The 12,517-nt window shown below is 41.2% G+C and overlaps 1 protein-coding gene across 1 annotated transcript in view; it reads left to right on the top strand.

Moving 5' to 3' along the window:
• The first annotated feature begins 5,991 nt into the window (after window positions 1-5,991).
• The window catches only part of LOC121933623 (transmembrane protease serine 11E-like), a 24,369-nt gene continuing 17,843 nt past the window's right edge, over window positions 5,992-12,517 (top strand). Inside the window, exons 1-2 of the mRNA XM_042473603.1 lie at window positions 5,992-6,118; window positions 9,645-9,820. Of these exons, the coding sequence (XP_042329537.1) occupies window positions 5,992-6,118; window positions 9,645-9,820 (303 nt within the window). The remainder of the gene's footprint in view (window positions 6,119-9,644; window positions 9,821-12,517) is intronic.

Here is a 12,517-nt window from a genome sequence, read left to right as displayed (position 1 = left end):
AGGGACCTCGTCTTTTCGTAACTGAATAAAAGAAGGAAAAGAAAGCTGTATCTGCTGAAATCTTTTTTTTCTGTAAAACTACCATTAAAGGAATAGAAATGTTGACTTCCTTCATATTTGGCTACTCTGCTGAGGTCTGAATGAGACACTGTTTTGTGCCCATACTAGAACTGAAGATCAGACAATTTATACTGACAAGGAGATCCAACTTAGGCTGCTATTTTGGCACTTCCTTGATTTCTGCCACAAGCAACAAACAATTGTTTGTGTAGAAAGAGACACAAATCCCAAGAAAAAACCAGTTGCACATTTGTGACATGATTCCCATTTACATCCTAGGATCATACTAGAACCCTGTGATTGTTGTATGCTCCCAATAATGTCATCTTCCTTTTCCTCTTTAAAAATTAGTCTCTAGCCCTTGTTGCAAGAAAGTTCAAGTACTGGATATGTTATTGAAATTCTCAAAAGTAGATAATTTTTCCTTCATTGTCTTTTCAGAATATTATGATTTTGAGTTTTTTTTTAAAATTCAAACTCCCAAAAAACTATTCATGGACAATGTTGGGATGTTAAAATTGGATGCAGTCTATCCTGGAGTTCTCCTGTGTTTGTTTAACTGAAACAACAAGGTTTTCTTGGGTACCCTTATGTGTTCATTTCAGTTGGATCTGAGCAGGAGAAATTCCTAGTGGATTGTATCCATCTCAACATGAGTGGAGGTGTTAATACACTTAAGAGCATGATAACTGCCTTGTGGGTACAGACTAAAGGTCCATCTAGTCCAGCTTTCCTTTCCAATAGTGGCTAGCTAACTTTCAGAAGCTTCCCTGCAGAATGTTTTAGTTGCTTTGTCCTTAGGATCTAATATCTTTCCTGCATCTGTACCTTCCCTAAGCAGTCACTTTGCAAAAAGACATAGTTGGAAAGAAAGATATCACAAATACAGGTTGAGTATCCTATATTTGAAAATCTGAAATGCTCCAAAATCCAGAACTTTTTTCATGGATGGCTAAAACTGACACCTTTGTTTTCTGATGGTTCAATGTACACAAACTTTGTTTCTTGCACAACATTATTAAAAATATTGTATAAAGTTACCTTCAGGCTATGTATATTTATAAGAAACATAAATGAATTTCATGTTTAGATTTGGGTTCCATCTCCAAGGTATCTCATTATTTCTATGCAAAAATTCCAAAATCCTCAACCCCCCCCAGCCCCCCCCCAAATACAAAACACTCCTGGTCCCAAGATTTTTGGATAAGAGATACTCAACCTGTATTACCAGTGACACATACATAGCACATGGTTTTGTTATTTTTGAGGTGGCAGTTGGAGGCACCAGTTGGTGAGGAAAGGCAGAGAAGAAGCACTGAATCTATTGTCAGAGTGCAAGGTGTTGCCAGCGCAACGTTTCAAGTTTGTTAGAGTAGTGAAGCAAACTGTCTGTTTAAGGAAAACTATGATGGCATATTTAGGAAGCTGCATTTTCAAAATTAACCTACAATATTTGCATGACAAGTTATTAGAAATTGGAGTGTTTTATGAAACTAATATCTGAGCTCTGGCATGGTGGAAAGCATTGTAATAATTTTGTTTTTAAACACAGGGATACGTGACATCGCCATATATGTTTCCCTGGGTTCATGATTAGGTAAATACAGTGGCGTCACTGGCCAGGTGTGGCAGGCGTGGACTACATCAGGTGAAACCCCATAGGAGGGGTAACTGCCTGATGGGGTTCTCCTCCTGCGGCAGAGAGGTGAATGTGCATCTCCTGGCTTTGCCACAGCCCTTGGCTCTCTGCCCATAGACGGAGCTGAGGCAGTGGTAACAATGGCAGAGGGATGATCATGCCCCTTGTGGCTTTGTTGCTAGCCCAGTTCCCTCTATGGGAAGCCAAGGCTGTGTCAAGGGTGACGGAGGGATGAGCACACCCCTTCATGCCAATGAAGCCATAAGGGGCAAGCAGTAGGGGTGTGGGGGGCAGGCTGCTGCTGTACCCCTCTCAATAGCCCCCCCCCCGCATTGGATGTCACTAAGCCTGTTGATGCCACTGGGTGAACCATAAGCAATGTTGCTCCTAAAGGTAAGGTAAAGGAGAACTTTTGGCAAGGTTCTCAAGTGGTGTCTGACTGTAGGGGGCAGTGCTTGTCTCGGTTACTAAGCTGAAGAGCCAGCATTGTCAAAGACTACCCTATGTTCATGTGGCCAGCACAACTGCACAGAACGCTGTTACCTTCCAACTGAAGTGGTACCTATTTATCTACTTGCACTTTTACATGCTTTTGAAGTGCTAGGTTGGCAGAAGCTGGGACTACTGATGGGAGCTGACCTGACGATCTTGCAATTGACAGAGTCAGCATCTTAACTGCTGAGACACCGCATCCCTATCATGTTGCTTTAATGTCCCTATGATGTTGCTCCTATGTCCTCTTTTTGTGGGTATTTTCCAACCTCAAAAATTGTGAATGGCCCTGCTGTGCAACGCTGCCTTTGAGTGCACTGTTGTGCCAGAATGGCATGCTGGTTTATGAGATGATGGGAAGAAAACATTACAAGCCATGCCATCCCATTGATGGAAATGACACTGTACCTAATTCTATCCATTTCCATAGAGCTATAACAATGAACACAAGAACCCTTCTAATACACTGCATATTTATACTTAAAATGTTGCGCATCAGAGCCCAACATTAACATTCCAGTCTGACAGATACCACCCTTAGTTCTATAGCTGAAGTTAAGTCTCAGCTTTTAAATTTGCAAACCAAACGTGTCATCTCTCACAACAACCCTGGCTCTGAGTAATTAATTTGTGAAACTGAATTTAAAAAATCAGAGCATATACACTTTGTTTACCATTGTGGCACATGCAGTAAACAACTCAGGTTATTAAGCTATATGGTCATAATTAGAAATCTGCATTACAAATTCATAGGTTGCACATTACAAAGTAATGAGCCACGGACTACAAATTAACAAATAAAATGCTAAGTGAATTTGAATATGACATTTAGAATCAATACAAGACCATGAATTTTTCAGTTTTGTTTTGCTTTGTTTTTCTCTGTTACAAAGTGGGAAGCTATTTTCTTTAGCCAAAAGCAGACAACATGATAATGTTCCATTAATTTAGCTGTTCCAAAAGCATGGCTTCTCATGAATCCAGTAGCTTGAGAGATAATTTACTTTCCATTGCTCAACACTGATGACTGAGTATCCAAGGGTTGTAATCCCTTGGAAAACAAATAATTCATTTGATGTGTCAGAGGGGGAAGCCTGTTGCTCTCACTGTATGTCAATCAAATCCAGGTTTTGGGATGCTATATTCCAGCCCCAAGTGCCATATGCTGTGGCAACATGGGTAGCAACCATTGCCTTTATGTAAGAGTCTATAGCCTTCATAGTGTACTGGATCTCAGCCATGATTTTAGACTAGGAAGAAAGAAAAAAAAGATATTTATGCAGTTAGGGTAAGCCATTTTCTTCAGTGGTCTGGTTCACACATGCCTTGTTTTGGTTTAACAAGAGACCGGTTGTTCTAAATTATACAGTTACAAAGACTTGAATTGGGAGAGATGGACTGTACCTTCTGCTCCTGTTGCCCCCACCTGCATACTGATGAAACACCTGAAAAGGGCAGCTTATGCTTTGTGTGCTCCCCAATCTTTGGAGCCTGAATTTGACCATTAAACATGTCATGGAGAGAAGAGTAAGAAGATGTACGGATAGGACTGGGGAGAGGGGGAGGAAGGGAAGGACACGTGATAGTCTGGATAAGACCAGTGGATACAACCCCATTCTCCTGCCCTATGCAAATATGATATGCAAAACAATTAAATATTTCCTGTGCCTTTGGCTCAAACATTGACCAGAAAGGAGACTGCAGTCAGGAAATCAGAAGAAGACTGGGAATGGGAAGGGCAGCGATGAAAGAAATCAACAAGATCCTAAAGAGTAAAGATATACAACTGAGCACTAAAGTTAGAATTGTCTAATCCAATGGATTCTCCATCACCGTGTATAGATGTAAGAGCTGGACAGTGTAGAAAGCAGACAGGAAGAAAATCAACTCTTTTGAGATGTAGTGCTAGAATAGAGTGCTGTGGATACCATGGAGAGTCAGAAGGACAAACAAATGGGTCCTTGAACAGATCAGGCCTGAACTCTCCTTGGAAGCCAAGATGATTAAATTGAGGCTGTTGTACTTTGGCCATATCATGAGATGGCATGACTCACTCAAAAAGACAATAATGCTAGGGAAAGGGGAAGACAGTAGAAAGAGAGGAAGACTACACATAGATACAATTAGGGAAGGCATGGGCCTGAATCTACAAAACCTAAGCATAACAGAGGAATATAGTGGGGCTTGGAAATGTCTCATCCACAGGGTTATGCCATGTATCGAAGTCGGCTTGAAAGCAGCTAACAACAACAAACAGGAGTGCAATTGTAACACAACTGACTGTAATGACTGGATACCTGAATAATGCTTAGGAAAACCTCTCACATTCATGCTGGAACTGAAACATGTATGATTTGCTAAGACTTTCAGATCCCTCTTTTTCTGTTCTATATTGCCAATGGTCACATGGTCATATATAACACATTATACAGGAACACAATCTTAATGTATATAACATAGCATCAGTGTTTCGTAGTGGTCCCCCTCCTGCTACTCAGTAATGATCCAGGCAAAAAAGAATCTTGTATAACTGACTGTAAAAATGCTTTTTAGGGCATTTTATCAGTATGCACAACTGTATATGTACACTGGTGAAGCATTGCACAAAAGCTACCTCAGTATAATCATATCTATAATGAAAGATGTATTTTTATTATTTCTCTTCAATACACACATGTGCATAGTTAATGTAGAGGACAGGAAGAACTAAAAGAATGGGGCAATGTTTGGGTGAAGACTGTGCTGTATGCAATTGGAAAACAGAACATCCAACAATAAGGGGTTCAATGAGAAGTCGAAGGCTTTCATGGCCAGCATCCATAGTTTTTGTGGGTTTTTTGAGCTATGTGGCTGTGTTCTGGAAGAGTTTATTCCTGATGTTTCACCAGCATCTATGGCTGGCATCGTCAGAGAATGCTGGCATGGAAGTATATATATACCCAACTCATTCACTTCCATGCTAGAATTCTCTGAAGCTGCCAGCCACAGTTGCTGGCAAAATGTCACCAATAAACTCTTCCTGAACATGGTCACATAGCCCCCCCCCCCAAAAAAAAAATCCCCATAAAAATAAGCTATTCCTTTATAAAAAGACAAGATGATTTAGAACTCCAAAATACAGAGAGAAATTGAGATGGGCCACATTTCAGATCCATCTGTAATTGATTTTTTTTCTTTCTCTCTGCATGTTTCTTGATTATTTCCCTTTGCTTAACTCCATATTACCCCTTTTCTGGTGTCACATATTCCTTTCCCTTGATTCCACCCTCTTCTCCAACCCTGATGAGACAAGCTTAGTTCACTTCATAAAGCAGCTGGTATCAGGTTTCCTAACAAGGTCTTTGAATTTTTAAAGAAAGCAACCTGTTTTCTCAGTTAGGAATGTTACTAATGGTATCGCAAAGGAAATTCAGTGCTCAAAGTAACTATTTGAGAGTCAGCAGTGAGGTGACAATTCACAGCTGCAATCACAGCCACATGTGAGGCACTTGCTTAGGATTATGTTATACATCTAAGAAGTAGAAATGGATGATCCTAGGGATGGGTTTTCTGCTGGTTGGTGGTCCCATGCACTCAGATGAGTTTGGTAGCTTGCTGTTTGCTGAATGACCACAGCGAGGTAGACCAAAAATAAGCTTCTTTAACCTCCTCCTTACCCCTGCACAACTTCCACAGGTTGTTTAGGTATTAAGTACATTTTTGAACTAAGTACAAAAATTAAAATGAGAGTCACACCTTGTTTTTCTGAGACTCCAAAAGGGAAGCGTAGAATAGAGCAGCATAGCTTTCAGAGGGCGTACATGGAAGAGTTGTCACTCCCACTCCTATCTCTGCAGAGGCACTGTTGTGGGAGCATCTTCTTGTTGGATGAAGAAACGCCTAAAGCAATGATTCATGCAACGAACAGTGAGCAAACCTCCTGCAAAGGTAGGTAGAAGTTGAATTATCCAACCACACCTGCCAAGAGAGTGTGGCAAAGGCACTTACCCCAACAGAAGTCAAAGAAGGCAGTGAATCATGAAGATGGAGCAAGCAGTGCTGTGGACCAGTTTGCAGGAGACTTTGATTATTTAATGAATGACAAACTACTTATTCTCAGATGAAAAGTTAATGCAAACTGATGAACAGACAGCTAGGAGCTGCTGCCTTACAGCAGCAAATGCATTGTGCACAGAGGACAGTAGCATCCATGATTTTGAACTGCATGTTGTCCAGCATTTCACAGATGAAAACAAAGACATATGCGGCCAAGAAACATCAGAGTGTAGTCAAGATGGCAAAAATTATTGACAAGGAAGAACAAGCAAGCTAGGAGTGGCTGCAGCAGTTTGCTTTTGCCTGAGCTTACAGGGAAGGGTAGGATTCTATCCTCTTTTCTCCCACGCTGAATTAATTGAGTGCAAATTACTTTTGGACTTTGAACTCAATTTGTAGTAATTCAAGTAAGCTGAGTACAAAGGGGGAAGAGGAGAGAGAAACTGGGTCATTTTAACAGTAGGTGTAAATTGGGATGAGGTCAGAGGGTTAATCGGGATTGTCCCTGCCAAACTGGGACAGTTGAAGGGTATGGAATTGTTCAATCCATGTTCTGTTCTGTCTGTTAGTTTCCACTGTTAGTTCTATCTGTTAGCTACCAAGCACATTGCATTTTGACTCGGACTACCCACCTTGACTTCCATCAGGAAAAGGTGGCTTTTAATGGGGTGTTGACCAATGCCAGCCAAATATGACTTTCCCAATAGACAAGTGAGGAAAGGGTGACTCCTGCTATTGACTTTACAATTCTGTCACCCAAATGGTAATTTTCAGCTTTAAACTAGAAATGAGAGGCATCTGTATAATTCCAGTATGATTCTAGTATTTTCTTAACTTTCTGGCAAAGACTATGTATATTTGGTTCATACATGCATTGATTTCTCATCACTTGGATCTGCACAACCTGATGGCCCACATGAACATGTGAACTAAACAAAACAATAAGCTGGGGTCAGTGAGAGGTAATATGGAACACTTGAAATAGTTCTTCCATGATATATTCATAAAATAATAAGACAGGATTAGGTTCCCTCCTGCTATTCTGTCCCATGATTGGCGTGACAGTGTCATAAACATGCAAATGACACCCAACTCTACATCTCCTTTCTATCAAAGAGAAGAGAAGATGGGACATTAGATAGCCACACAAGAGGTAGAGGGTGTTTCTATTGTTAGCATGCGTTTGCTGTTTCATTTTTTTTATTCCCACATTGCATATACGTATTCACATATTTGTTTCATAAAATAGCCTTTGTTTTCCTTTAATTCTGATTGCTCACCTGCATTTTTATAAAGTGAAATTACAGACAAAGAGCAGATGAAATGCTGACCTGTGAATGTGTGTATACATCCCCCCCCCAAAAAGGCAACATCACCTTTTCTGGCTGCCAGCACAAATAAGGAGGCTATCCTTCTGTGGTGTGAATAAATGGGTGACCAAGGTGACCACCTGACGTAGGTGGCCACCCACCAAACATGATAAGTAGGTTGTGAACAAGTCCAGGCCTTGGTGCTCTTAATGTTGACACACATGCAAAGGGCAGTGTTGCTTCTTCCTGTTTGAGGGAAATGATTTCAGCCTGTGAGCTTTTATCGCAACAAGAAAGTTTCCTTGTTTGGTTGCTTTTTCTTAGTGAGCATTTTAATTTGCCGTTCTGCATATATGTGAATTCATAAGCTCATAGAGGAAGAAAGGACAGGAAATTAAGAGGCATTGAGGCTTCAGGGTATCTGAAAAGAGGACACTTAACACATTCACATGTCATGCACAATAACTTGCATCTGAGGAGAGGTGTTTCTGGGACAGGTTGCCCAGTCCTTTTGCTAGTCCATACTGAGGATCCAGGTTCCTTAATGTTCTCACCTACAGATCCAGATAGAAAATACTCTGAAATGTTTTAAGGGTGGAGACTGACAACATATTCTTGGAATTCCTTCCTCCATCTCATTTGGCTACCCATTATTAGATACCCATCATTATAACTATAGATTTTAAAAGAAAATGTTACTAAAAGAGGATGTTCAAGTCAGATTTAGTTGCATCTACAGTAGACCTATTAAAATAAATACAACTTAAGTTAGGGCCCGTACAGACAGGCCAAAATAAAGCTGCTTTGGGTCACTTTGGAAGTATGCTGTTTAAATGATGCATGTGTCCTAAGAGGCTGGAAGCTACACTAAAGCCACACTCCAGTCCTAAGGACTGGATCGCAGTTTTTGGCCTTATAGGACACATGCATCATTTAAACAGCATACCTCCAAAGTGACCCAAAGCAGCTTTATTTTGGCCTGTCTGTACGGGCCCAAATTCATATGAGTAAGGCCTTGTTTGTGACCAGGCTACTTTGGGGGCAGGTGGAGTATCCTGGCCTCAGAGCTGCCTCAATCTTCCCTTACATTACCTGGCCCTCCATTTCTGTGTGGGGCAGCTGTCTGCACAAGCTTCCCACTGAGCTGCCTACCATGGACTCTTTCACACGGGAGGCTTCCAGTGAGTAAATCGCCATGAAATCATTAGAAATTGTAAAAGAAGCATGATCGGGGTTCACACCCCTGTGTGCTTCTCCCATGAGTAAATCGTCATGGAGGCATCAGGGCTCACTTCTCCCATCAGTAAATCATCATGGAGCTGCCATTTGGTAATAATGGGATCTTCCTGTTACTCACGGGAGAAGTGTGCAGGGGTGTGAACCCCTATTATGCTTCTTTTATGATTTCTAATTATTTTGTGGCGATTTACTCATGGGAAGCTTCCCATGTAGGCTCATGTCTGCTGCTGTTGTGGATCACTTACCACACTCAACGATGATTGCATGACTGGACACCATGTTCTGACCTCAAAGTGATCAACTGGTGACAGCAGTGTATATGCTGGATGGCTCAACAGGACACCAGTGCAGACAGCTGTCATGATGCAGGAACAGAAGGCTCTGGATCTTCGCTGAAGATCTGGAGTAAGATATATGTTTTTAAATTTTGTTTTAAAGGTGTTATACCCCAGTTCTGCTGTTGAACATGCCAGAAATTATCCAGATTGTTCTCATAAGAACTAGGGTTTAGGCTGCGCATTGTCTGAACAGGACACCACCAGACCTGGGGGGAAACTGGCCTTTTGGCCTATGCAGACAAGACATTGTTGTATAAAAAGGACATATTTCAATAAAAAGCTAACATTACAGATTCCCTACCCAAACTGGCAAATTGATAAATCAAATGCAAATCTGTCCATTCTGGAGGATCCAATTGTCATTTTTAAAATGTACAGAATAAGTTATTACTATCTAAATGTACAGACCATTTGACATCTAAAAATTACTTCTTCCAGTGATTTTGTGTTCTTGATGACAGTAACCACTGGTAGAAGACTAGAGAGATTATCCAATTATGAAAAAAGCAAGTTATCCCTGCTGTTTTCAAGTTGATTATGGAATGCAGTTGGATATTATCACAGGGAAAATGCCGCTGAAGCCGCCACCTGACTGCGTCCCGCCTGAAACCCAGCTACAAGCCGTGCCAATTTACAAAGTCTATTTGCTTCCTGACTTTGCAAATCGGCCAGCCGAGTGTGGCTTGTACCTGGGTTTTAGGCGGGATGTACCATTTTACTATGCCATTGTATTTAATGGGATTTGAGCACTCTGGAACCAAACCCCAGCAGATACTAAGGGTCCACTGTACTGCTTGAAAATAATCCACTTTTTAGTTACAGCGTGCTGAATGCTCTTGTGAAAGCTAATCCAAACTGGCTAAAAGCCTTAGGATTTTGTGGAACTCATACCTGTACTCACCATATCCTGTTCCTGTTTATTTCACCTTAATTTTTGGAACTAGCTATGACTTTTTAAAACCACTGCAGAGGATGGACTTTCTCACCCCAGTCCTTGGAGTTTCTGATAGGGCAGGGGTAAATTCCCATGTTTGGCTTCTGTGACTCTGGTCAAATAGACCAGAGTCACAGGAGAATGTATGAGTCCAGTGCTCAAAAGAGTGTGTTTGAGTCCAGTGCTCATATTACAGGGACATCCACCTCAGACTTATTTCACTTCTACTGCATAAACATTAAGGACACACTAGTCAATTTAACACGTCTTTGCTGCTTCTGAACACCACCCCTGATATAACATATAATGTTGCCAGATTCTGTGCAGCTGCAGTTAAAATCCATCAGGCATTGGCCTCCACAGTAGGCTAGTACCAAACTTACCCTGTCACACTGGATTTTAAAAGGATATTTTAAATATTGTTTTTGACTTGTGTCTTTACCTTGTTATTACCTCCTTTTATCTTTTATTCTGTATCCCCCATTTATCTGTGCTGGTCTATGACCATAATAAAGATGAACTGAACTTCTCATATCTGTATTCATTGTCTGATTACTTCTGTACTTTTGTACATTTCCACTGGTGTGTTGAAAGGTGATGACTTTTGTCACGGAGGTTTTCTACAGAACTTCCTTTCCTCATTACATTTCTGGTTACAAGATTGAGCAGTTCTTTGATCATATTCCATTCTTCTATATTTAGAAGATTACCACATGTGGATTTTAAACCATGATTTTGCTAGGAGGGAAGCAGATTTGGCAATGCTGATCGCTTGATGATGCCATCCACTGCAGGTGTCCTGTCCTCTACCCTTCCCTTTTCATTCATGGAGGAAACCTATGAATGAACCAGCAATCCCATAGTGTCTCAATTGTAAAAAGTTACTCCTGGGGCAGTTGCACGATCCTTCCCCTTTTACCCCTCCCCATCTTTATTTTATTTTCTTCTCAGTTTTTCATGCAATTCCAGAGCTCTGTAGTCTCAACGGAAGTTTAAAAAAACCTTTAAAAGCTTAAATTGCAGGTGCAGAGCTCCAGAATTGCACAAAAAGTTTATTTTTTTTTTTAAAAAAAGAAAACCCTAAAGGTATGCTGGGTAGGTGGGCTTAAGGGGAGGTAAGAAGAGAATGTGATGGGGGCAGCAGCCCTGTTCTCATGAATGAAAGAGATGCGGTGGTAGCTGCTTTACAAGTGGTATGTTACCATTTTATTTTATTCCTGTGACAGCAACGAGAAAGAGGCTGGTGTGATAATCTCCTTAGTACTCTAAAGTGTTATAGCACTTTAGCACTATCACTATAATAAAAATGTAGAAGAATGTATACTCTAGCAATGTAATCATTTAAAACTTTATTTGGGCATTTAGGTGTGTTACAGACTGCCACTTTGCGGCGGTCTGCTGGCACTGCTGTATGCTCCGCGAGGGAGCCGCAGCAGCCAAACCACGCGATTCCCATGAGGAGCAAAAAAGAAGCTCCAAAATGGAGCTTCTTCCTGCGGTGCAGTTATGATGCCGTGAGGCATCAATGGCGCACGTACTAGGGTTAGGGGGGTGCGGAAGCACCGCCCCTTCCTAACCCTAGTACGTAGTGAATACGTACTTTATGGCGGTTTGTAACCCGCCTTAGTAACACAATGTAGGCATCCAAAGTAAACTGGCAGGCAAAGTTATGAAGGGAATATGAGCACAGGGGTGAACACTTTTCATTGTCTCACTCTCTGCAATACTAGAAATTTGGGGACTGAAGAAAAATTGTGTTGGAGGGGGGACTAGAATTCTTATTTGGAGGGACAATGCTCTCATCTCACCCCACTGGCGCCTACATCTGTGTTGGATAGCAACCAAGGAGTTCCAGGGTGGAAGAAGGACTGGAAAACTTCACTGCCCATGGTTGTTTGACACCTCCTCTCTTTATCCGATCCATTTATCTTCTAGCACCATATCTTTGCATATCCAGCACTGCACTAATCAGAGAACCAGCCCTCTTGGTCATCTCCTGCATGGATTCCTGACCTACTATTGCCTAGGCAGACATGTGAATTATTATTTTTTTAAATTACACTTAGAACTTACTTATCAGCCCCGTAGTGCTCTGAATCTGTAAAGAATGTAAGAATGTTTTAGAATAGTTGACCTCACACTAGAGGTTGTACTAATTATACAATAATTGCAAGTCCAATACTTTCAGGAATGTTTACTATTCAGAGACATGATTAGAGGGAGGGAAGAAGAAAAGGAAGCTACCGCATATATGCATGTACTGAATTTAAGACATCACCAGTGTCTTACACAAGAGAAAACAGGGAAAAATGGGGACAGTGATTTACCTGAAACACATACCAGAAACTGAGGGATGTCTCTGGTAATTAAAGACTTTTGAGTCCTATTCAGAGATTCTTCTCCATGCATTTATAATCACGTGAGGGAGAGACAGGGCTGCCTCTACTATCCATGTTGTGTAGTGGGTGTG

This window comes from Sceloporus undulatus, chromosome 6 (assembly GCF_019175285.1).
Source record: "Sceloporus undulatus isolate JIND9_A2432 ecotype Alabama chromosome 6, SceUnd_v1.1, whole genome shotgun sequence".
In the NCBI taxonomy this organism is placed as follows: domain Eukaryota; kingdom Metazoa; phylum Chordata; class Lepidosauria; order Squamata; family Phrynosomatidae; genus Sceloporus; species Sceloporus undulatus.
The sequence above is the reverse complement of the archived record's forward strand: the minus strand, read 5'-3'. Positions and strand labels throughout refer to the sequence as shown.